Here is a 27,959-nt window from a genome sequence, read left to right as displayed (position 1 = left end):
TTTTTCTGGGCGCAGTGCTCAGATTATTGCAAAGTGTGATTTCCCAGTAAGGTTATTTTTAAATCTGGCAAGTTGATTGCGTTCAAGAGATGTAAATCTATAATTCTTTAAATGACAATATAATATTTTACCAATGTTTTCTAATTTTAATTATTTAATTTGTGACGCTGACTTGACTGCCGGTTATTGGAGGGAAACGATTTCCTCAACATCAATGCCATAGTAAAACGCTGTTTTTGGATATAAATATGAACTTGATAGAACTAAAAATGCATGCATTGTCTAACATAATGTCCTAGGAGTGTCATCTGATGGAGATTGTAAAAGGTTAGTGCATCATTTTAGCTGGTTTTATGGTTTTGGTGACCCTGTCTTTGACTTGACAAAACATTACACACAACTCTTGTAAATGTACTGTCCTAACATACTCTAAATTTATGCTTTCGCCGTAAAACCTTTTTGAAATCGTAAAACGTGGTTAGATTAAGGAGATGTTTATCTTTCAAATGGTGTAAAATAGTTGTATTTTTGAAAAATTTGAATTTTGACATTTATTTGGATTCAAATTTGCCGCTCTTGAAATGCACCTGCTGTTGATGGAGTGCACCACGGGTGGCACGCTAGCGTCCCACCTAGCCCATAGAGGTTAAGTATTACGGTACCTCTTTGATGAGGCTTATAAAGCGCGCTCCAAAGCGCCAGGGTTTGTGACGGTTGCACTGCAGCGAGCTGACAGTGATCTGCTGCGACTGCTGCACTGCCACCGCTACCACGTGCACCGCGTCGTACATCAGCGCTGCGTCCGTCTGCACAGAGAGAGAGATATGTCAGAGCATTATTACATCATGAGACAAAAGGTGTCTCTTGCTAACCTTGGTTTAGGTTAGTCCTTTGCCCTTCATGCACGCCTCCAACTCAATCATCAAGTTTGCACATAACAGTAGTGGGCTTGATTACCAACAATGATGAGACAGCCTACAGGGAGGAGGTGAGGGCACTTGCAGTGTGGTGTCAGCACAACCTCAACAAAACAAAGGAGATGATCGTGGACTTCAGGAAACAGCAGAGGGAGCACCCCCCCCTATCCACATCGACGGGACAGCAGTGGAGAAGGTGGAAAGTTTTAATTTCCTCGGCGTACACATCATGGACAAACTTAAAATGGTCCACCCACACAGACAGTGTGTTGAAGAAGGCGCAACAGTGCCTCTTCAACCTCAAGAGGCTGAAGAAATTGGGCTTGTCACCTAAAACCCTCACAAACTTTTACAGATGCACAATTGAGAGCATCCTGTCTGGCTGCATCACCGCCTGTTACGGCAACTGCACCACCCACTACCTCAAAGCTCTTCAGAGGGTGGTGTGGTCTTCACAACGCATCACCGGGGGGAAACTACCTGTCCTCCAGGACACCTACAACACCCGATGTCACAGGAAGGCTAAAAAGATCATCAAGGACAACCACCCGAGCCACTGCCTGTTCACCCCACTACCATCCAGAAGGTGAGGTCAGTACAGGTGCATCAAAGCTGTACTCCTAGCTATACTAGCTAGCTAATAACATTACTGAGATAGCCCCTTGATTCTCGAGAGCTATGGCTATGAAGATGTGTTGTAGATGTGTTCTGCATGAAAATCCTTATTGCTTATACATAAAAGACCATGTATTGAACATTACCATACAATCCTAATGAGTGTTGTGTACATGTTTTTTTTCTGTAGGATTCCAGTTTTGAAGAGCCGTAGACCATCCAGGGGCACAGGCAGAGCTGCAGAAAGAAAGAATTGGACAGGAAGACCTTGAAAGGACTGCCTGACTGCAAGAAGAGAGGCTGGCCGAGATGATGGTTAGTAAAAAATATTTCACCTGTGGTACTATTTAGCCATTTCACAACATTATAATCATATCACACAACATTCGGCTGCATTCTGTAATTTCATGTTACTTTTTTCTTATCATTACAGCTTAAATTGCAAGAACTGTCCTTTGAAGAAAGGGGAGAGGTGCTGGAGCTGGCTGCTTCCCGTCTACCTGGAGTGATGTTTGACATCATGGAGTACCGGAGAGCTAGCCTAGGGTCTCCAGACAACCTCGCTGGTGCACCTGCATGAATTGCAGGGAGACTCCTGCACATTATTACACACAACTCCTGCCATTTAACCACTGCAATCTTCAATGTATTTATTACCAAGTACTGTATGTTTACATAACAGGTTAACACTTTTCACAACTACTTTATTTTATTCTTCATTTGGATCCCAATTAGGAAAAATACTTGATTTGGTGATATCTTTATGTAAATTTTTGTGTGATTTTTTTTGTTGTTGTCTGGGTTATATCAGTTCAGTACATTATCGGAATGTTTCCCTTACACTTTGCTTTTGTTATTTTGAGGAAAGTTACAGAGATTACCTTGTATATCTCCTTAATAAAACTATTTGACCTGACCTGTGTAATTGGATTTACTTATTTTGTACTGTATTTACACAAGGGTAGGCCATCCGTCTTTCTGGATATCTAACAAACTGTAGGTTTGCTAAGTTAAAGTGTAAACTGTCAAGAGCATAGATATCCAGGAAAAGAGAATAGTTTAGAAAATAATTCTAAAACATTCCAAAAGTACAATAATGATGACTATATGCTAGACAGAAAATGCACAAGTATTGTTTCTCAAAAGTTTATTGTTGCCCACACAAACCTCCCTTATTTATATGATTGATATGTTTTGCTACAGGCCCACCTCTTTCAACAACAAGTTCAGTTTTCTGAAGGTTGTAAAACTTCCCGGGAACCACCAAGTCTGACCGCAGGGAAAGCTCCGGTCCTTCCCAGCTCAAAGGTGTGCTTACTGCACCCGTGTTGTGTGGCGAGCATCTCCTCTAAGTTTTAGCAGCTCAGCCGTTGTTGGTGGTGGCATTCCAGGGAGTCTTGGGTCATCTGATCTGAGAATCAGTCTGGTTGGTAACCCCAGTCTTCTCAACACTGCTTTCTGAAGTTCTGGGATGTCAGTGTAGTCCTTTGCAGTTTTCAATGAGTAGACACTTCAGACTTGTTATTGTAGAGTCTCCTTTAGCTGAAAGACAGTTAATTCTCACCAAATATTATTCTATCACACTTGACGATCACACCTGACTAAACTAATTACATTCTAAACTGAAGACCATCATTAGTTGATTATTGGAGTCACGAGTTAGCCGGGGCAAAAGTGTGACAACAATCAAGCCCCTGAGGGTTGGAGTTGACCAATGTGGCAGATGAATCAGAATGTATCCCTTTGGACTCTGGTGTTGGCAGTTGCACTTCTTCCTTCAGCTGGGGCTCAGTCGCTTGGGGCCCAGAGAGGGGAGAGGTCAGGCTTGTCTTTCACATATCCCTGGTGCTATGCAGAATATCAGAAAGGGAAGAGGACAGTATGGAACATTGTCTTCATTTGTGAATGTATCTGTTAACCTGTTAGGGCTAGGGGGCAGTATTGACACGGCTGGATAAAAAACGTACCCGATTTAATCTGGTTACTACTCCTGCCCAGTAACTAGAATATGCATATAATTATTGGCTTTGGATAGAAAACACCCTAAAGTTTCTAAAACTGATTGAATGGTGTCTGTGAGTATAACAGAACTCCTATGGCAGGCCAAAACCTGAGAAGATTTCAAGCAGGAAGTGGCCTGTCTGAGAAGTAGTGCTTCATCTTGGCTCTTTTTATTGAAGACTCAGGATCTGTGCAATAACGTGACACTTCCTACGTCTTCCATAGGGTCTCAGAGCCCGGGAAAAAGTTGAACGATATCGAGGCAGGCTCTGGCTGAAACACTTTATCGCTTTTGGCAAGTGGCCACTCAGAGTACTATGGGCTTAGGCGCGTGCCCGCTTCGACCGAATGCTTTCTTTTCCTTTGTCTGTTTATCTAAACGCAGATTCCCGGTCGGAATATTATCGCTTTTTTATGAGAAAAATGGCATAAAAATTGATTTTAAACAGCGGTTGACATGCTTCGAAGTACGGTAATGGAATATTTACAATTATTTTGTCACAAATTGCGCCATGCTCGTCACCCTTATTTAGCCTTTAGGATAGTGTCTAGAACGCACAAACAAAACGCCGCTGTTTGGATATAACGATGGATTATTTTGGACCAAACCAACATTTGTTATTGAAGTAGAAGTCCTGGGAGTGCATTCTGATGAAGACAACAAAGGTAATAAAAATGTTCTTATAGTAAATCTGACTTTGATGAGTGCTAAACCTGCTGGGTGTCTAAATAGCTAGCCCTGTGATGCCGGGCTATCTACTGAGAATATTGCAAAATGGGCTTTCACCGAAAAGCTATTTTAAAATCGGACATATCGAGTGCATAGAGGAGTTCTGTATCTATAATTCTTAAAATAATTGTTATGCTTTTTGTGAACGTTTATCGTGAGTAATTTAGTAAATTCACCGGCAGTGTTCGGTGGGAATGCTAGTCACATGCTAATGTTAAAAGCTGGTTTTTGATATAAATATCAACTTGATTGAACAAAACATGCATGTATTGTATAACATAATGTCCTAGGGTTGTCATCTGATGAAGATCATCAAAGGTTAGTGCTACATTTAGCTGTGGTTTGGGTTTATGTGACATTATATGCTAGCTTGAAAAATGGGTGTCTGATTATTTCTAGCTGGGTACTCTGCTGACATAATCTAATGTTTTGTTTTCGTTGTAAAGCCTTTTTGAAATCGGACAGTGTGGTTAGATTAACGAGAGTCTTATCTTTAAAATGGTGTAAAATAGTCATATTTTTGAAAAATTTAAGTAATAGCATATCTAAGGATTTCAATAACGCGCCACAGGATTCAACTGGCTGTTGAGTAGGTGGGACGCAAGCGTCCCACCTAGCCCATAGAGGTTAAACCATGTGAAGGAATGGCGTGATTAATGGGGAACCAATTACTTCTCTCCACAATGTCTGTGCGCAAGTCACTCCCTCCTTTGGCATTGGGGGGAGGTGTATGGCAGTGTCTGGAACCATTGTATGTCTTCTCTGATGTTGCACTTATCCTGGGATAGTGTATGACCTAGAGGCTCACTCCCCTCAGTGAGCTTGTCCAGGAGTGGGGTCAAGAGGGGGTTTCCTTGAGATGGGAGTGTCTAGAGTTATCAATTGATTTATGCCATTGGATAAGACGGTGTTTTTGTGCTATGAAGTACCAGGAACGGGATTAGAACATCGTTTTAGGGACCAAACTGAACGATAATTTATAGCGAATCCTATCTGGCTATGGGATACTCCTCTCTCAAGTAAAAGTCTTTACTTTTTTCCCCCTAAGATCTATGGTTCGTCATGTACGTTGAGAGGGGTGTATCTTGGCTATAAAAGATCTTTGTACTTTTGTGTTGTCACTTTCAATGGTTCATTAGAAATGGCGCATCATTGAAAGTCAAGTGCTATTGCAAAGCTCTTATTATTAAAGATGTAGTTTAAGTATAACTCTGACTGGTGTGTGAAGTGTGTAACTCTCCTCATTTTGTAATGCAGAAATGAACCACCACACCATCCCTGACCTAGATCAGAGATAAAATATTTTTATAATGTAGTGTCGTGACTATCATTAATGTGATGATGGTTATTTTATCAAATCAATTAACTATGCTTAATTATTAAAATTATTGAATTAATCATGCAATAATTAACTTATTAGCAATCTTGGGGCACCACGGGAAAAGTTGGTTTAACCTGTTAGGGCTAGGGGGCAGCATTTGCACGTCTGGATAAAAAAAATGTATCCGATTTAATCTGGTTACTAATCCTACACAGTAACTAGAATATGCATATACTTATTATATATGGATAGAAAACACTCTAAAGTTTCTAAAACTGTTTGAATGGTGTCTGTGAGTATAACAGAACTCATTTGGCAGGCAAAACCCTGAGACATTTTCTGACAGGAAGTGGATACCTGATGTGTTGTATTGACTTTAAACCTATCCCATTGAAAAACACAGGGGCTGAGGAATATTTTGGCACTTCCTATTGCTTCCACTAGATGTCACCAGCCTTTACAAAGTGTTTTGAGTCTTCTGGAGGGAGATCTGACCGAACAAGAGCCATGGAACGATGATGTCCCATTAGACACCTGGCGCGCGAGTTCATGTTGGGTACCCTCGTTCCAATATGTTATAAAAGAGTATGCATTCGTCCACCTTGAATATTATTCATGTTCTGGTTAAAAAAGGCCCTAATGATTTATGCTATACAACGTTTGACATGTTTGAACGAACGGAAATATATTTTTTCCCCTCGTTCATGACGAGAAGTCCGGCTGGCTTAGATCATGTGCTAACAAGACGGAGATTTTTGGACATAAATGATGAGCTTTTTTGAACAAAACTACATTCGTTATGGACCTGTGATACCTGGAAGTGACATCTGATGAAGAGAATCAAAGGTAATGGATTATTTACATAGTATTTTCGATTTTAGATCTCCCCAACATGACGTCTAGTCTGTATCGCAACGCGTATTTTTCTGGGCGCAGTGCTCAGATTATTGCAAAGTGTGATTTCCCAGTAAGGTTATTTTTAAATCTGGCAAGTTGATTGCGTTCAAGAGATGTAAATCTATAATTCTTTAAATGACAATATAATATTTTACCAATGTTTTCTAATTTTAATTATTTAATTTGTGACGCTGACTTGACTGCCGGTTATTGGAGGGAAACGATTTCCTCAACATCAATGCCATAGTAAAACGCTGTTTTTGGATATAAATATGAACTTGATAGAACTAAAAATGCATGCATTGTCTAACATAATGTCCTAGGAGTGTCATCTGATGGAGATTGTAAAAGGTTAGTGCATCATTTTAGCTGGTTTTATGGTTTTGGTGACCCTGTCTTTGACTTGACAAAACATTACACACAACTCTTGTAAATGTACTGTCCTAACATACTCTAAATTTATGCTTTCGCCGTAAAACCTTTTTGAAATCGTAAAACGTGGTTAGATTAAGGAGATGTTTATCTTTCAAATGGTGTAAAATAGTTGTATTTTAGAAAAATTTGAATTTTGACATTTATTTGGATTCAAATTTGCCGCTCTTGAAATGCACCTGCTGTTGATGGAGTGCACCACGGGTGGCACGCTAGCGTCCCACCTAGCCCATAGAGGTTAATGAGTTACTGTTTCCTGAATTAACTCAAGAATATATCGTTTTCATATTAGTCAACCATTAATTATTACCACCTCATCTCAGTCTCATTCTGAATGTCATTGACTTCAAATCTGCACAATCCTTAGTCTAAATGATGATACAGTGATACACAAAATGGCTTAATTACTATCTAACTAAATTATCCCACAGAAATACATAAAGGTTGAATTGATTACTAACATAATGGAATGAAAAGTCCCTAGTGGACTAACCCGATATGACGGCTGGATACACAAAGAATGGGGTGGGGAAAGAAAGAGCAGGAGAAGGGGAGACAAAGGAATTCAACTATCGTACAAACACTTGAATAATATGCTCATCGTGAATGTGGATATTTAGCACCCTAACAACCGCTCATTCGGATTTGGAAATGCAACATATATTTACGCTTAGATGTCTTTGTCTGTTGTCTCTCTGTTGAAAACCCCTTGATCCATCTGTGATGAATAGTTCGACAGAAAGTCTCTGGTTGTCCACCAGATGTCACAATGTCCTTAGTAGTTGTAGTAGTAGTCTTTTCTTTGTTCTGGAAGTGTTCGTTAGACTGGATACATCAGATGTGCCAATGATCATTTGATAGGGAAATGTTCTTATTTTCTCATCTTCGGTCAAGTTTCCTAGACTATGTGACATGCAGAGCTGCATGTCTTAGCCTTCTTCTTTTTCTCTGTTGAGTTTCAGAGGGCCTTACCAATTCGTAAAATTCAGCTCACGCTGTCAGTCACACTGCATGTATACTGGTCTAGTAGTTTTAAACCATTTTACATGCCAGTAGCAACCAGGCAATGTACTGGTCTACTGTACATTTTGTTAGCAGTCCTTTTATGCACTCTGGAAAAAAAGGGCGTTCCATCCTGTTGGCATAATGTCTGTGCTCAAGTGGGCGTGGTTACTGACTGGGTAAAACTTTCTATGACAACAATTATCTCATTTAGAAGGCTAAAATCATCTTGCCTTTCTTTTCACAAATAGTTCCATATTTAATCATATTAGGTTTACAACATTTAGATGTAAACCCTTGAATGCATACACTTTCAAAGATACAGTTATTTAGTTATACCATCCTTAACGATATCACAAAACAACAACTGATTTGACATGATTATTGTTTGGAGCCCCACCAACAATTTCCCACATTATTTATGTTAGAAAAATTGTTTTAATGTCCAAACTTGATGTTAAAGTATACAAAGTCTTGCTCTGTTGTAACACTCAGACATTCTAGTCTCAATACTGCAAAGGCAAGAGAGAGAGAAAGATTACGACCGGTCGTTAAGTCATAAAACTAGCCCAACTCCCCCCCCCCTTTCCTATCTGGTGGAAGAGAGGTGGGGGGGCTCTCTTTGATCCTCACCCAGGAGGGAAAGTCATGACAGTAGTGTTGTACAAGACAGGGCATTCAGATCAAGAACACAAAATGTGCAGTTGAGAACGTTTCTGATGTAACGGTGCCATTTTACAATTTTGTGACGAAACTTTGAAACAAAGTCGACACTTATTGTAGCAAATGAGTGTCATAAAATACATGCACCAGAAACAGGGTACAGTAATTGTACTTGTCAGAAATGTCAGCAAGCCACGCGAACTACAGTACCAGTCAAAAGTTAGGACACACCTACTCATTCAAGGGTTTTTCTTTATTTTTACCATTTTCTACATTGTAGAATAATAGTGAAGACATCAAACCTATGAAATAACACATATGGAATCATGTACTAACCAAATAATTGTTAAACAAATCTAAATCTACTTTATATTTGAGATTCTTCAAAGTAGGCACACTTTGCCTTGATGACAGCTTTGCACACTCTTGGCATTTTCTCAACCAGCTTCACCTGAAATGCTTTTCCAATGGTCTTGAAGGACTTCCCACATATACTGAGCACTTGGTGGTTGCTATTCCTTCACACTGCGGTCCAACTCATCCAAAACCATCTCAATTCGGTTAACCTCTTTGGGCTATGGGGCAGTATATTCACATTTGGATGAAAAGCGTGCCCAGAGTAAACTGCCTGCTACTCAGGCCCAGAAGCTAGGATATGCATATTATTAGTAGATTTGGATAGAAAACAGTCTGAAGTTTCTAAAACTGTTTGAATGATGTCTGTATAACATAACTCATATGGCAGGCGAAAACCTGAGAAAAATCCAACCAGGAAGTGGGAAATCTGAGGTTTGTAATTTTTCAAGTGATTGCCTATCCAATATACAGTGTAAATGCGGTCATATTGCACTTCCTAGGGCTTCCACTAGATGTCAACAGTCTTTAGAACATTGTTTCAGGCTTCTATTGTGGAAGGGGAGCGAATAAGAGCAATCACAGTAGGTGGTTCAGCAGAAAGCCTTTAGTTATTGATCGCGCACAAGCTCCGTTCCCTTTCATTTCTAAAGACAAAGGAATTGTCCGGTTGGAATATTATTGAAGATTTATGATAAAAACATCCTAAAGATTGATTATATACATTGTTTGACATGTTTCTACGAACTGTAATGGAACGTTTTTTACTTTTTGTCTGGACTTACTGCCTGCGCCTTGTGCATTTGGATTAGTGAAATAAACGCGCAAACAAAAAGGAGGTATTTGGACATAAGGATGAACTTTATCGAACAAAACAAACATTTATTGTGGAACCGGGATTCCTGGGGGTGCATTCCGACGAAGATCATCAAAGGTAAGTGAATATTTATAATGCTATTTCTGACTTCTGTTGACTCCACAACATGGCGGGTATCTGTATGGCTTGTTTTGGTGGCTGAGCGCTGTACTCAGATTATTGCAAGGTGTGCTTTCGCCGTGAAGCTTTTTTGAAATCTGACAAAGCGGTTGCATTAAGAAGAAGTTTATCTTTAATTCTATGCAAAACACTTGTATATTTCATCAAAGTTTATGATAAGTATTTCTGTAAATTGATGTGGCTCTCTGTGTAACGGCTGTCGTATTGTAGAGAGGACCAAGGCGCAGCGGGTTGCATGTTCATCATTATATTTAATGAATAAAGATAACACGAAACAAAACAATAAACAAAGAACGACAGGTGACAGTTTCACAGGCTACAATAATCACTAGCAGTGCGAAATACACTACCCACAAATCCCCAGGTGAAAACACGCAACTAATATATGACTCCCAATCAGGAACAACGACGTACAGCTGTTCCTGATCGGGAGCCACACAGACCACACAGAAATAAACAAACTAGAAAACCAACCTAGAATACAAAACCCAGAACATACACCAAAACTCCGTAATACATAAATAAAACACCCCTCTACAATACTCATAACCCCCGAACCACATAAAACAAATACCCTCTGCCACGTCCTGACCAACCTACAAATACAAATAACCCCTATACTGGTCAGGACGTGACACTCTGCAAATTCGCCAGAGTTTTGGATGCAAAACATTACTGAACATAACGCGCCAATGTAAACTGAGATTTTTTGGATATAAATATGAATCGAACAAAACTTTATCGAACAAAACATACATGTATTGTGTAACATGAAGTCCTATGAGTGCCATCTGATGAAGATCATCAAAGGTTACTGATACATTTTATCTCTATTTCTGATTTTTGTGACTCCTGTCTTTGGCTGGAAAATGGCTGTATGTTTTTTTTGTGACTAGGCGCTGACCTAACATAATCAATTGGTGTGCTTTCGCCGTAAAGCCTTTTTGAAATCTGACACGATGGGTAGATTAATAAGAAGTTAAGCTTTAATTTGGTGTATTGCACTTGTGAATGCATGAAAGTTAAATATTTGTAATAATTTTGTTTTGAATTTCACGCTCTGCCATTTCACCGGATATTGTCGAGGGGTTCCGCTAGCCGTAACAGGTCAACATTGGGTGATTGCAGAGGCCAGGTCCTCTGATGTAGCACTCCATCACTATCCTTCTTGGTCAAATAGCCCTTACACAGCCTGGAGGTCTGTTGGGTCATTGTCCTGTTGAAAAGCAAATGATAGTCGCACTAAGCACAAACAGTGTCACCAACAAATCACCTCCACACCGTCACACCTCCTCCTACATGCTTCACAGTGGGAACCATACATGCGGAGATCATCCGTTCACCTACTCTGGGTCTCACAAAGACATGGCGGTTGGAACCAAAAATCTGAAATTTGGACTCATCAGACCAAAGGACAGCAGAGGTAACTCTAGGTCATCCTTTCCTGTGGCGGTCTTCATGAGAGCCAGGTTCATAGCACGTGATAGTTTTTGCGCCTGCACTTGAATTAACTTTCAAAGTTCTTGTCTTAAAGTAATGATGGACTGTCGTTTCTCTTTGCTTATTGGAGCTGTTCTTGCCATGATATGGACTTTTTCTTTTACCAAATAAGGCTATCTTCTGTATACCAACCCTACGTTGTCACAACACAACTGATTGGCTCAAACGCATTAAGAAGGGAATAAATTCCACAAATTAATGTTTAACAAGAGACACCTGTTAATTGAAATGCATTCCAGGTGACTATCTCATGAAGCTGGTTGGGAGAATGCCAAGAGTGTGCAAAGCTGTCATAAAGACAAAGGGTGGCTACTTTGAAGAATCTCAAATATAAAATATATTTAGATTTTTTGGTTACTACGTGATTTTGGTTACTACGTGATTTTTTTGGTTACTACGTGATTTTTGGTTACTACGTGATTCCATGTGTTATTTCATAGTATGGATGTCTTCACTATTATTCTACAATGTAGAAATAGTAAAAATAAAGAAAAACCCTTGAATGAGTAGGTGTGTCCAAACTTTTGACTGGTACTGCATGTACAGAAAAATAGCTAGCTAGATGCTTAGCTGGACACAGAATGTTAGCGCACTGTTCTTTGAATGGCTGAATATGACCGACTGCCTCGATTTGGTCCTATGTAGCAAAATTTGAAATTGTGTTTTTCACATTGGATAAAAGTAGAGACTCAGAGATAGAAAATGGTATATCATACACTGCAGTTGAAGAACACCGGGAAAGTCATTATGCTTTGAAAGTTGCTAAACTTATATTGCCACTTTTGAGAAAATGGCACTTGAATGTTTTGGTACACCTACTAAAGAGCTCTTCTTTGTCTACACCCATTCAGCATCGTTCACACCCTCTTAAGCCTCTTTTCCACACATCTCTTTAAGGATTTATGTGAGACCAGATGGTAAACACACGCTATATCAAATAAAATCTACGTTTATTTGTCACATGCACGGGATACATAAGGTGTAAACAGTACAGTGATAGCACTTGCGTAGTAGCAGTATCAACAACCAAAAGCGTCCAGATACAAATACTTCACATAATTTTGATCGTTATTAGATAACGCTTAACCAACACACTTTTCTAAATTGATGGGACATGTGAAGGAAATGCTATATCCACCCCTCACCCACATCTAGCTAAGTGGATGGGTCACTATTGTCTAGACATGTACATATGTTCATGAAATACAATTGATGGCAGTAATCACCCACAGACACACCTGCTAATTTGATGGGTCATGTAATAATCAGGCCAAAGTGGAGTCTTTTGTTTAGACATGTAGCTAGCTAGCTAGCTAAACAATGAACCGGCATAACCCCAACTCATACTACTACCAATGCAAACATTGTCATAGCTGTAGTATAAATCTGCAGGTAGCTAAAGCTAACAAACTAGGTTCAATGTTAGATAGCTAACATTAGGCTATAACTAGCAATGCAAATGGGTTTCTGTTTCTAATGATATTACTACACAGATCATACATGTAATGTTAGCTAGCGAGCCAGCAAGCTAACGTTTGCTAGCTAACTAACAGTACGCTTTAACTTGCAATAAAAACGCCTTTCTGACACAATTAGAAACATATATCTGGAAAATATACTCTGACCTGCATACATGGATGAACGCTTCATGGCAGACTGGAACCATTTAATTATGTTTTGTTTGTAGCTACATCTTGTTTGGCCAGCTTTGTGTCAATTCACTCCGGTTCACACTGACTGTGGTGTGTGCAGAATGTAGCCCATCACTTTTAACAACTGATCTGTCGATAGTGCCTGCTAAACTCAGGGCATCAATGTTGTTGAGAAAAGTAGCAAATTTGTAGTTCTTGATGGCTAATGTTATATCTTAAAAAAACTGTGCGGAAGAAAGGACTGTCAACACATACCGAACAGCTCACATTATAGACAGAAGTGCTACAAGGCAGACCAATCCAAACTCTTCTCATCTCATCTCCCGGCATGTCCAGCCCATACATTATCTCAGCCAATCATGGCTAGCGGGAAGGTTCCTGACTTTTTCCATGGCTAAACCAACTAGGCATGTAATTTAACAATTGTATTCGTATTTATGGATGGAATACAAGTTCATTATTACGGCACATGAAAGTTCACGTTCCAAAGGCATTTCTGCCAAAAAACGCATTTTTATGAAAAATGTATGTTTACATTCAAATGCTGATTCTGTGAAGTAGTGATGTGCGACATACGCCTAGTTTCCTGAAACGAGTCACAAATGGATCCATCTCGTCGCAAGACTGGCTAAAGTTGACATGTTGAATCTTGAATACTCCAGCCAATGACATGATTTGTTCTAAAACCGACCGTTCAGATCAAACAAAACGTTGAGTTGTGTCTCATCTTATGTATCTGAACTGGGCTTTGTGGCTATTCCGTGCCACCACACTTTGAGTGACCTGAAGTAACTAGCTAGCCAATACCCATGTGGTTATCAGACTAGAGGTCGACCGATTAATCGGAATGGCCGATCAATTAGGGCCGATTTCAAGTTCATAACAATCGGAAATCGGTATTTTTGGACACCGATTTGGCCGATTAAAAAAAATAAAATGTTTACACTTTTATTTAACTAGGCAAGTCAGTTAAGAACACATTCTTATTTTCAATGACGGCCTAGGAACGGCCTCGTTCTGCCCCTTGTTCAGGGGCAGAACGACAGATTTTTGCCTTGTTAGTCCAACGCACTAACCACCTGCCTTACATTGCACTCCACGAGGAGTCTGCATGGCAGGCTGATTACCTGTTACGTGAGGGCAGCAAGAAGCCAAGGTAAGTTGCTAGCTAGCATTGAACTTATAAAAAACAATCAATCTTCACATAATCACTAGTTAACTACACATGGTTGATGATATTACTAGTTTATCTAGCGTGTCCTGCGTTGCATATAATCGATGCGGTGCCTGTTAATTTCTCATCAAATCACAGCCTACTTCGCCAAACAGGTGATGATCTAGCACTGTCGTTGCACCTAACCATAAACATGAATGCCTTTCTTTAAAATCAATACACAAGTATATATCTTTAAACCTGCATATTTAGTTAATATTGCCTGCTAACATGAATTTCTTATAATTAGGGAAATTGTGTCACTTCTCCTGTGTTCCGTGCAAGCAGTCAGGGTATATGCAGCAGTTTGGGCCGCCTGGCTCGTTGCGAACTGTGTGAAGTCCATTTATTCCTAACAAAGACCGTAATTAATTTGCCATAATTGTACATAATTATGACATAACATTGAAGGTTGTAGAATGTAACAGCAATATTTAGATTTAGGGATGCCACCCGTTAGATAAAATATGGAACGGTTCCGTATTTCACTGAAAGAATAAAGGTTTTGTTTTCGAAATTATAGTTACCGGATTCGACCATATTAATGACCAAAGGCTCGTATTTTTGTGTGTTATTATTTTATAATTAAGCTTGATAGAGCAGTCTGACTGAGCGATGGTAGGCAGCGATGGTAGGCAGCAGCAGGCTCGTAAGCATTCATTCAAACAACACTTTCGTGCGTTTGCCAGCAGCTCTTCGCAATTCTTCAAGCATTGAGCTGTTTATGATTTCAAGCCTATCAACTCCCGAGATTAGGCTGGCGTAACCGATGTGAAATGGCTAGCTAGTTAGCGGGGTGCGCGCTAATAGCGTTTCAATCGGTGACGTCACTCGCTCTGAGACTTGGAGTAGTTGTTCCCCTTGCTCTGCAAGGGCCGTGGCTTTTGTGGAGCGATGGGTAACAATGCTTCGAGGGTGGCTGTTGTCGATGTGTTCCTGGTTCGAGCCCAGGTAGGGGCGAAGAGAGGGACGGAAGCTATACTGTTACACTGGCAATACTAAAGTGCCTATAAGAACATCCAATATTCAAAGGTATATGAAATACAAATGGTATAGAGAGAAATAGTCCTATAATAACTACAACCTAAAACGTCTTACCTGGGAATATTGAAGACTCATGTTAAAAGAAGCCACCAGCTTTCATATGTTCTCATGTTCTGAGCAAGGAACTTAAACGTTTGCTTTTTTACATGGCACATATTGCACTTTTACTTTCTTCTCCAACACTTTGTTTTTGCATTATTTAAACCAAATTGAACATGTTTCATTACTTATTTGAGGCTAAATTGATTTTATTGATGTATTATATTAAGTTAAAATAAGTGTTCATTCAGTATTGTTGTAATTGTCATTATTACAAAAAAAGAAAAAAAGAAAGAAAAAAAGAAAAATAGATTTAAAAAATTCGGCCGATTAACTGGTATCGGCGGTTTTTGGTCCTCCAATAATCGGTATCGGTGATTTAAAAAATAAATAAATTCATAATCGGTCAACCTCTATTACAGACCACAGACATCAGAAATATAACACAAGGTCAAGTAATGTTATTCACAAGGTAACTAGTTACAACTAACTAGAGAAGCAACATTTTATATTCAAATGAAACAAACCAACGCCGCAGTCTGCAAACAAGCTACTAACTAACATTAGCTAGCTAGCTAATACGAACTATTTGACACATGGCTTGACAACAATCAAAACAAGTAATTAAAAATATTACTTGCATACATATTTACAACTAAATAGCAAAATTTCACTTTATATCTAGCCAGATATATTATCTGGCTAGCTATGTCTTATCTTTTTGGCTGAATAAATGCTAATTCTGGGTCGGTTGTGAATCCCTTCAACTCCCTTAGTTCTCTCCACTGTGAGAATGCAAATCCGAGATTTACTCATTTTGGCCAGGGCTCTATCGCTTTACCCTTTTGCCTGTCTGCTCTCCAAATGTCTTTGTTTCTTTGGCTTAGATGGAGAGGTAGTTGTTGCTGTGTCAGGTCGTTTGCCCCTTGCAACTGTCTTGCTAGCCATTAGCAAAGTGTTGGCCATAGGCTCAGCTAGCTAGCAATCACTCTGCCTCCTTACTGACGGAAAACAAGTCACTTATTGTACACGTACAAAATCTGGCGGTTAAATCCGATCCGACTGAGAAAATTAATACCAGTGAATACAGCGGTTCATTGTTACTGTTGCATCCCATTGGATGACCACTATTGACTTATTGGATCTTTTGAACATAACAAAATACAAAACGTTACGTATTGCAGCTTTAATAAAGGCCAAAAGTTGATTGGTTCCCTGGCAACCCTTGCACTCTATGATGTCACTGGAACACAATGACATCAACCATCCATCAAGAAAAACAATGACTTCCTTATTCCATAAATTAGCAAATAATTTCATCACATTCACTGCATCATACATCTATATATGAAAAAGAGGGATATGACCATATAACATCAAATACACTGCACCATAATGAATGTACTGTTTTGTGCGTCTAGTCAGAAGTCTAAGCGGGGAAACTGGAACTGTTAAAATGTGTTTTTGTTTCAGACTTTGATACTTTTATTTATCTAGAATATACTGTTGAAGTCGGAAGTTTACATACACTTAGGTTGGAGTCATTAACCTGTCTGGGCTAGGGGGCAGTATTTTCACGGCCGGATGAAAAACATACCCAATTTAAACAGGTTACTACTCTGGCCCAGAAACTATAATATGCATATTATTAGTAGATTTGGATAGAAAACACTCTGAAGTTTCTAAAACTGTTTGAATGGTGTCTGTGAGTATAACAGAACTCATATGGCAGGCAAAAACCTGAGAAAAATACAACCAGGAAATGAAAAATCTGGTGCCTGTAGGTTTTTCAAGTCATTGCCAATCGCACACACAGTGACTAAGGATTCATTTTGCACTTGCTAAGGCTTCCACTAGATGGCAACAGTCTTTAGAAAGTTGTTTGAGGCGTCTATGATGAACAGAGACCGAATGAGAAGGCTGGGAAGTTGGTGACCCAGGGAAGGATGTCAGTTCATTGGTGCACATTCACGTGAGAGGTAGCTCTGTTCCAAAACATTCTTCAAGACAATGCATGAGTCCGGTTGGAATATTACTGAAGTTTCACGTTATAAAGGCCCTAAAGATTGATGCTATACAACGTTTGACATGTTTGAACGAACGTAAATAGATTTTTTTTACTTTTCGTCGTGACATTTTCCTTGTGCGTCCTACGAGTTATTTGGACATAAATTATGAACTTTATCGAACAAAACAACATTTGTTGTGGACCTGGGATACCTGGAAGTGCCTTCTGATGAAGATTATTAAAGGTAAGTGAATATTTCTAATGCTATTTATGCATTTAGATGACTCCAAATTGGCGGCTATCTGTATTGCGTAGTGTATTTTTCTGAGTACAGCACTCAGATTATTGCAAAGTGTGCTTTCCAAGTAAAGTTATTTTGAAATCTGTCAATGCGGTTGCATTCAGGAGATGTTAATCTAAAATTCTTTGAATAACAGTTTAATATTTTATCAAAGTTTATGATGAGTATTTCTGTAAATTGTAGTGCTGATTCACCGGAATTTTGGGGGAAATACATTTTCTGAACGTCACGCGCCAATGTAAAATGCTGTTTTTGGATAAAAATATGAACTTGATAGAACAAAAAATCCATGTATTGTCTAACATAATGTCCTAGGAGTGTCATCTGATGAAGATTGTCAAAGGTTAGTGCATAATTTTAGCTGGTTTTCTGCTTTTGGCGACGCCTGTCCTTGCATTGAAAATGGCTGTGTGTATTTTTTGGTCTATGTACTGTCCTAACATAATCTAACTTTATGCTTTCGCTGTAAAGCCTCTTTGAAATCGGACAATGTGGTTGGATTAAGGAGATGTTTTTCTTTCAAATGGTGTAAAATAGTTGATTGTTTGAGAAATTGAAATTATTTGAATTTCGCGCCATGCTATCTTGTCAAGCAATCCCGTTATCGGGATGAGAACGGGAAGGGGTCCCATAGTTAAATCTCGTTTTTCAACCACTCCACCAATTTCTTGTTAACAAACTATAGTGTTGGCAAGTCGGTTAGGGCATCTACTTTGTGCATGACACAAGTCATTTTTCCAACAATTGTTTACAGACAGATTATTTCACTTATAATTCACAGTATCACAATTCCAGTGGGTCAGAAGTTTACATACACTAAGTAGACTGTTCCTTTAAACAGCTTGGAAAATTCCAGAAAATTATGTCATGGCTTTAGAAGCTTCTGATGGGCTAATTGAAATAATTTGAGTCAACTGGAGGTGTACCTGTGGATGTATTTCAAGGCCTACCTTCGAACTCGGTGCTTTTTGCTTGACATCATGGGAAAATCAAAAGAAATCAGACCTCCACAAGTCTGGTTCATCTTTGGGAGCAATTTCCAAACGCCTGAAGGTACCACGTTCATCTGTACAAACTATAGTACACAAGTATAAACACCATGGGACCACGCAGCCGTCATAACGCTCAGGAAGGAGACGCGTTCTGTCTCCTAGAGATGAACGTACTTTGGTGCGAAATGTACAAATCAATCCCAGAACAACAGCAAAGGACCTTGTGAAGATGCTGGAGGAAACGGGTACAAAAGTATATATACACACTGTAAAACGAGTCCTATATCGATATAACCTGAAAGGCTGCTCAGCAAGGAAGAAGCTACTGCTCCAAAACCACCATAAAAATGCCAGACTACAGTTTGCAACTGCACATGGGGACAAAGATCGTACTTTTTGGAGAAATGTCCTCTGGTCTGATGAAACAAAAATAGAACTGTTTGGCCATAATGGCCATCGTTATGTTTGGAGGAAAAAGGGGGAGGCTTCCAAGCCGAAGAACACCATCCCAACCGTGAAGCACGGGGGTGGCAGCATCATGTTGTGGGGGTGCTTTGCTGCAGGAAGGACTGGTGCACGTCACAAAATAGATGGCAACATTTGGAAGGAAAATGATGTGGATATATTGAAGCAACATCTCAAGACATCAGTCAGGAAGTTAAAGCTTGGTCACAAATGCATACCCCAAGCAAATGGACCCCAAGCATACTTCCAAAGTTGTGGCAAAATGGCTTAACGACAACTAAGTCAAGGTATTAGAGTGACCATCACAAGCCTTGACCTCAATCCCATAGAAAATTAGTGGGCAGAACTTAAAAAGCGTGTGCGAGCAAGGAGGCCTACAAACCTTACTCAGTTACACCAGCTCTGTCAGGAGGAATGGGCCAAAATTCACCCAACTTATAGTGGGAACTTTGTGGAAGGCTACCCGAAACGTTTGACCCAAGTTAAACATTTTACAGGCAAAGCTACCAAATACTAATTGAGTGTATGTAAACTTCTGACCCACTGGGAATGTGATGAAAGAAATAAAAGCTGAAATAAATCAATCATTCTCTCCACTATTATTCTGACATTTCATATTCTTAAAATAAAGTGGTGATCCTAACACAGGACATTTTTACTAGGATTAAATGTCAGGAATTGTGAAAAACTGAGTTTAAATGTATTTGGCTAAGGTGTATGTAAACTTCCGACTTCAACTGTATCTAGCAGTCTACAGCACACTGAAATCTCTTAGCTACAAATGTGTAAAATGAATTAAAAAAAAAATACTAATATGCTGCATCATCCACTTCCTCTCCATATCCCTTCTGCCCCTGAACAAGGCAGTTAACCCACTGTTCCTAGGGCGTCAATGAAAATACGATTTTTTTCTTAACAGACTTGCCTAGTTAAATAAACGTAAAATAAAAAAATAAAATAAAAATCCTTTGGAGGAATATCAGGCTCTCTGGCCGGCCAGCTTGTCACCGTGGAGACTAATAGCTCCTGATAGCCATGCCCACTCCCTGGAGAGCGTGGGCAGAGCGGGCGCTGCTGCAGATGGCACAATTGGCAACAGTGCCAGTCAACTCCACTCCAAAACAACACACTCTACATGCCATATCATGTGCACTCTGAATGATACGATGTGAGTGTATGATCCTAGAAACAGACAGGCAATATGATTTGATCAAAAATAAGTTTCACAACAGTTAGGTTGTTTATTTTTTTTACCCTTTTTCTCCCCAATTTCATGGTATCCAATTGGTAGTTACAGTCTTATCTCATCACTCCCGTTCAGACTCGGGGGAGGTGAAGGTCGAGAGCTGTGCGTCCTCCAAAACACAACCCAACTTTTGACACAATGCACACTTAACCCAGGAGCCAGCCACTACACCCAGCCTGCCACAGAAGTCACTAGTGCACAATGAAATCCCTGCCAGCCAAACCCAGATGACGCTGGGCCAATTGTGCAGCACCCCATGGGTCTCCCAGTCACAGTCGGCAGAGCCTGGACTCGAACCCAGAATCTCTAGTGGCACAGTTGTGCAGTGACTTGGACCACTGCGCCACTCGGGAGGCCAATGATTAAGTTGTTATGAATGCACTGATATAAGTGTACGCATGTGGCATTTCTGCCACTTAAAAAAAAAAAAACTTTATATCGGAGTTGTGCATGTTGTTTACATGCATATCTGCCCTCCCATTGGCTAAAATGGTCCCACCTGATCTCACTTCCTCACGCCTGCCTTCCATCTTTGAGGACATGCATTTCCATTGTTAGAGTGGTCACTCAAGAGTATCTTGTCAATATAATAGAAAATCTTTGTAGTGCAAAGCCAACTTGACTAAAGGCTGAAGTCAGAAATGATTTTAAACTAGGAAACTAGTAAGGGATATTGTATTTTCTTTGTGTGGACTAGTGATGCGTCGATCCACTGACGCAAAAAGGACAATGTCAGAGTTTAATTCAACAAGAGAAAAGCTGCGAAATTGATAGATGAAAATAAATAGAAAGGAGGACCAAAGGAATAGTCTAATGTTTGGAAAGGATTTGGTGAAGTTGTGAAAGAGGATGATAGCAGTGTTATGTGTGATGATTGTGAGGTGCTATACAAATTTGACAGTCACAAGACGGGGACTTCAAAATGGCACGCCTCTAGGTCTATAAGATCTCACATTAAGCATTTCTTGCAGTAAAATGTTAGGCCTACACCAAATGTATAGTTTTACTTGGGAACAGAAGTGGTGAAATATTATTTATTTATTTCAGCATCTTGAAAGAATGAATGCGCTGTTAGGGACCATCTGTAAAGGTGCTATCTTTATCAGTGGCATATTTCAACCAGATAAAAAATGCTTCCAAGCCGACCTGAAATCTTATCAAAAACATGTTGGTTCGTTTTAACAGCATTTCATTTGCTTAAAACCAGTCAAACTAATGTCATTTTGAAATTTTGCACATTACATTTTTCCATTGATTTTTTTTAACTGCATTTTCTCCCCAATCCCTTAACGTCTTTGATGCAGGGGAGAAGAGATAAGAGATGAGAGGAAAGAGAAAGACTTCAGGTCTACCGATATTAACTAGATAGCATTCATTCTATCATTTATGACATTCTGGTGATCAAGGGTTTATTTTACTCTTCTAGTGTAACAAGTAGGCTAATGACAGAAGAGAAGCTGCATGTATGTAATTATAGACAAGTTGACTAACAAATAGCCTACCAAAATGTCAGAAGTTCAAAGCAGGAATGTAGGCCTATCTAAAAATTTTTTTTTTAAATGTAATAAATAAAATCAGTCCTCCATATCTGACTGGTCTGTGTATCGTCTGTTCATTGGTTATTTGATTAAACACTAAAGTATTTAAATTGTTGTAAATTTAACTAAATTACTCACTTAAAATGTACCAAGTATAATATATTATACGGTGCATTCAGAAATTATTCAGACCCCTTGACTTTCTCCACATTTTGTTAGGTTACAGCCTTATACTAACATTTATTAAATCGTTTTCGCTCGTCAATCTACACACAATACCCCATAATGACGAAGCAAAAACTGTTTTTTTCCCAGAATCTTTGCAAATGTATTAAAAATTAAAAAAGGGAAATATCATGTTTACATAAGTATTCAGACCCTTTATTCCATACTTTGTTGAAGCACCTTTGGCAGAGATTACAACCTCGAGTCTTCTTGGGTATGACGCTGTAAGATTGGTACACTTGTATTTGTGGAGTTTCTCCCATTTTTCTCTGCAGATCCGCCCAAGCTCTGTCAGGTTGGATGGGGAGCATCGCTGCGCAGCTATTTCCACGTCTCTCCAGAGATGTTAGATCGGGTTCAAGTCTGGGCTCTGGCTGGGCCACTCAAAGACATTAAGAGACTTGTCTCGAAGCCACTCCAGCATTGTCTTGGCTGTGTGTTTAAGGTCATTGTCCTCTTGGAAGGTGAACCTTCACCCCAGTATTAGGTCCTGAGCTCTCTGGAGCAGGTTTTCATCAAGGATCTCTCTGTACTTTGGTTAGTTCATCTTTCCCTCGATCCTGAATAGCCTCCCAGTCCCTGCTGCTGAAAAACATCCCTACTGTAACGATGTGCACTGAGAGTCGGGAAGCAAGTTCAGGGAGTGAGTGCTTTAATATATTAACACAACAAACTACAAAATATGAAACAGGAACAACGCACAGACATGACACAGGAACAGAAACAATAACACCTGGGGAAGGAACCAAAGGGAGTGACATATATAGGGAAGGTAATCAGGGAGGTGATGGAGTCCAGGTGAGTCTGATGACACACAGGTGCGCGTAAAGATGGTGACAGGTGTGCGCCATAACGAGCTGCCTGGTGACCTAGAGGCAGAGAGGAAGCACACGTGACACCTACAGCATGATGCTGCCACCACCATGCTTCACCGGTTTCATCAGACCAGAGAATTGTGTTCCTCATTCCCACTCTACCATAAAGGCCTGCTTGATGGAGAGCTGCAGAGATGGTTGTCCTTCTGGAAGGTTCTCCCATCTCCACAGAGGAACTCTGGAGCTCTGTCAGAGTGACCATCGGCCTGACCAAGGCCCTTCTCCTCAGTTTGGCCAGGCGGCCAGCTCTAGGAAGAGTCTTGATGGTTCCAAACTTCTTCCACTGTGTTCTTTGGGACTTTGAAAGCAGCAGAAATGTTTTGGTATCCTTATCCAGATCTGTGCCTCGATACAATCCTGTCTCGGAGCTCTACGGACAATTCTACCATTTAAGACTGATGGAGGCCACTGTTTTCTTCGGGACCTTGAATGCTGCAGAAATGTTTTGGTACCCTTCCCCAGATCTGTGCCTCGACACAGTTCGTCTCGGAGCTCTACGGACAATTCCTTCGATCTCATGGCTTGGTTTTTGATCTGACATGCACTGTCAACTGTGGGACCTTATATAGACAGGTGTGTGCCTTTCCAAATCATATCCAATCAATTTAATTTACCACATTGTTACTTCTGTAACAATGTAAAAATGCAAACAACTATTCAGTGCCTCACCCTGATCTGTTTCACTTGTCTTTGTGCTTGTCTCAGAGATGTTAGACACCCTCCAGGTGTCGCCCATTTTCCCCATTATCCCCTGTGTATTTATAACTGTGTTCTCTGTTTGTCTGTTGCCAGTTCGTTTTGTTCGTGAAACCTACCAGCGTTTGTTCCCCTGCTCCTGCATATTTCTTGTTCCTGTTTTCTAGTCCTTCCCGGTTTCGACCGTTCTGCCTGCCCTGACCCTGCCTGCCATTCTGTACCTTGCCCCACCTAACTAGATTATTGACCCCTGCCTGCCCTGACCCTGCCCGCCGTTCTGGACCCTTTGCACCCTCTCTGGATTATTGACCCCTGCCTGCCTTTGACCTGACGTTTGCATGCTCCTGTATTAGAAATAAATGTTTGTTCAATACTGTCTGCATCTGGGTCATACCTGAAACGTGATAATTCAGAGACTATTTCAAAATGTAGGTAACCTATCTAAATAAGACCAGGCCTGACACAACATTTAAAAATAGTAGCCTACTTTGACAACAATTCAATGAATGCAACAAGTATTAGATAGAGACAGATAAAGATAGAAGACAAAAAACAACTGTTCAGTGACAATAACATATTTCATGGAAAAAATCATATTTCACACTGTCACTTTAGTGTTTGCATTTAGCCTACAACATGTCATGGAACTTCTGGAAGCACAGCCCCATCCTGCAAAGTGGCACAGAACACCTAGAGCACCCAAAGGAGGTTTCTAGGCTCTTTGTCCTGTGTCCACTCCGGATGCACACCACACTTTTGTGCCCTTCAAACTTCACCTGCTTTCAAATGAGTTACAACTCGGTCCACACACCCTGGTGCCACACTCTTGGCTCCCCTCTACCTGCCACTGTAGCCATATCACAAAGTGAACACACAAGCTGAATTTTGAATGCCTTCAGGGACCAGTGCCTGCAGTTTCTGGGAAGGGGCCTTTGCAGGGTCCACCACACAAAGTATGCATTTATGACAGCAATGTTGAGCATCCCCCAAAACACATACTTCCATAATTTTAATAGCTCCTCAGTTTGTCAGGATGGTCAAACCCACCCATTTTCTTGCTGTAATCCATTACAAGATCTGGAACAGATATAACTTACTTAAGTCAGGAACATAACCTCTCTCTCTCTCTCTCTCCCTCTTTAAATTTCAATTCAATTTAAGGGATTTCTTCAGCAGGTAGATCTGGCCTGGCAGCTTCATCTTCTAGCATGTTGAGGGACTAACTTGATACTACTAGCTAGCATGACTATAGCCAGTAGCCAGGTAGGCCTAGATAACTAATGTAAACCCACCCCATTCCGTACAAATGTGCGCAACCGCGACATTCATACGAGGCTGCAAAGAAAACGAATGAGACTGTAGCGAATGTGTTGACTTCAAAATCTGTGGTGTGAACTACGTTTCTATTCAAGCGTTGATCGACATGGTAATGGCTCAATAGTATTGAAGAAAAGTTGAAAAAAACGGACCCTCCGTTACATCGTGACGTGTCATGCCGTAACGTACAGCACACTTAAAGCAATTATTTCTGTCTTACAATCTCTCTCCACCAGGTGTAGCACTTCTCTCATCGTTTAAAAACAAGGTGATAAGTTGGACAGATCGAGTGAAAAAATGCAGTTTCCCACAGGACATCTTTCCTTCTCACTATCCCTAAACTGTAAACACACCCCCTAAGCAATGTAAAAATTGTATTAGGGGGCGTGATCTTCCGGGCTTTCTTTTATTCCATGTTCAATTTTGACACAATAAATTACAAAACGAGTCGATTTGGTTGTGGATGGGTTATTAACCTGTTAGGGCTAGGGGGCAGTATTGACACGGCCGGATAAAAAACGTACCCGATTTAATCTGGTTACTACTCCTGCCCAGTAACTAGAATATGCATATAATTATTGGCTTTGGATAGAAAACACCCTAAAGTTTCTAAAACTGTTTGAATGGTGTCTGTGAGTATAACAGAACTCAAATGGCAGGCCAAAACCTGAGAAGATTCCATGCAGGAAGTGGCCTGTCTGACAAGTTGTGTTTCATCTTGGCTCTTTTCATTGAAGACTGAGGATCTTTGCTCTAACGTGACACTTCCTACGGCTCCCATAGGCTCTCAGAGCCCGGGAAAAAGCTGAACGATATCGAGGCAGCCTCTGGCTGAAACACATTATCGCTTTTGGCAAGTGGCCGATCAGAGTACTATGGGCTTAGGCGCGTGCCCGAGTTGACCGAATGCTTTATTTTCTTTCGTCTGTTTACCTAAACGCAGATTCCCGGTCGGAATATTATCGCTTTTTTATGAGAAAAATGGCATAAAAATTGATTTTAAACAGCGGTTGACATGCTTCGAAGTATGGTAATGGAATATTTAGAATTTTTTTTGTCACGAATTGCGCGATGCTCGTCACCCTTATTTACCCTTTCGGATATTGTCTTCAACGCACAAACAAAACGCCGCTGTTTGGATATAACTATGGATTATTTTGAACCAAACCAACATTTGTTATTGAAGTAGAAGTCCTGGGAGTGCATTCTGACAAAGACAGCAAAGGTAATAACATTTTTCTTATACATAAATCTGACTTTGGTGAGTGCTAAACTTGCTGGGTGTCTAAATAGCTAGCCCTGTGATGCGGGCTATCTACTGAGAATATTGCAAAATGTGCTTTCACCGAAAAGCTATTTTAAAATCGGACATATCGAGTGCATAGAGGAGTTCTGTATCTATAATTCTTAAAATAATTGTTATGCTTTTTGTGAACGTTTATCGTGAGTAATTTAGTAAATTCACCGGCAGTGTTCGGTGGGAATGCTAGTCACATGCTAATGTAAAAAGCTGTTTTTTGATATAAATATGAACTTGATTGAACAAAACATGCATGTATTGTATAACATAATTACATTTACATTACATTACATTTAAGTCATTTAGCAGACGCTCTTATCCAGAGCGACTTACAAAATGGTGCATTCACCTTATGATATTCAGTGGAACAACCACTTTACAATAGTGCATCTAAATCTTTTAAGGGGGGGGGGGGGGGGGGGGTTAGAAGGATTACTTTATCCTATCCTAGGTATTCCTTAAAGAGGTGGGGTTTCAGGTGTCTCCGGAAGGTGGTGATTGACTCCGCTGTCCTGGCGTCGTGAGGGAGCTTGTTCCACCATTGGGGTGCCAGAGCAGCGAACAGTTTTGACTGGGCTGAGCGGGAACTGTGCTTCCTCATAAATAATGTAATAATATAAATAATAATTCCTCATAATAATGTCCTAGGGTTGTCATCTGATGAAGATCAAAGGTTAGTGCTGCATTTAGCTGTGGTTTGGGTTTATGTGACATTATATGCTAGCTTGAAAAATGGGTGTCTGATTATTTCTGGCTGGGTACTCTGCTGACATAATCTAATGTTTTGCTTTCGTTGTAAAGCCTTTTTGAAATCGGACAGTGTGGTTAGATTAACGAGAGTCTTGTCTTTAAAATGGTGTAAAATAGTCATATGTTTGAAAAATTGAAGTTTTTGCATTTTTGAGGTTTTTGAATAACGCGCCACGGGATTACACTGGCTGTTACGTAGGTGGGACGATTTGGTGCCACCTACCCTAGAGAGGTTAACAATTGCGGGCAGGTGCGAGTAAACAAACATCTGATTATTTAGATTTTTGCTTACTTGTGATTTTTTTCTGCTGGACTTTGGGACTGAACTGAATTGAACATTTACTTTCATCGGGAGATAGGCATTGCTGATAAGCTAAATCAGAGACAAGATTTTGCATTTTCATTTGTGATTCAGACACCGAGCCTATATATTGATTTTGGGGAATTTTGCTTTGATTCTGTATGCCAGCTGATTCATTTATGAATACACGTCATTCTTTACATACTCGTCCCCTTCCTAGTTTTGGTTAGGTTTAGAGCTAACTGACTGTTATATTGTCTGATTTAATCCTTATATCCAAATCATATCAACTCCAAAAAACTCAAATTCCATGTTGACAAGTGCCTTTGAATTTTTTTGGGTTGGACTCATCGAGAAGCTGCTCCTTCTAAAATGAGAAGTGCCTCCTGCCTCTGCCATCCCACATGAACTCTAGTGAAATCATCCACTTCCAAACTCCAATTGAACTGAAGCTATTGAGGGCGTAGCTCCTTGGAGATGTCATTGTAAATGGATTCATCAGAGGAGGGTCAGGCAGAAGGTCGGGGTGTACAACAGGGAGTCGACTCAGCCTCGGCAGAACTCTGCT

General features: G+C 40.1%; 1 protein-coding gene across 1 annotated transcript in view; it reads right to left on the bottom strand.

The window, feature by feature from the left end:
• LOC106607558 (glutamate receptor ionotropic, kainate 2) overlaps positions 1–27,959 on the bottom strand; it is a 234,682-nt gene that overhangs the window by 95,781 nt on the left and 110,942 nt on the right. Inside the window, exon 7 of the mRNA XM_014204602.3 lies at positions 663–806. Within this exon, the coding sequence (XP_014060077.1) occupies positions 663–806 (144 nt within the window). The remainder of the gene's footprint in view (positions 1–662; positions 807–27,959) is intronic.

The sequence above is a fragment of the Salmo salar genome, chromosome 06 (genome assembly GCF_965601325.2).
Source record: "Salmo salar chromosome 06, fSalSal1, whole genome shotgun sequence".
In the NCBI taxonomy this organism is placed as follows: Eukaryota; Metazoa; Chordata; class Actinopteri; order Salmoniformes; family Salmonidae; genus Salmo; species Salmo salar.
Note: the sequence above shows the minus strand (reverse complement) of the source record. Positions and strands in the feature narration are given on the sequence as shown.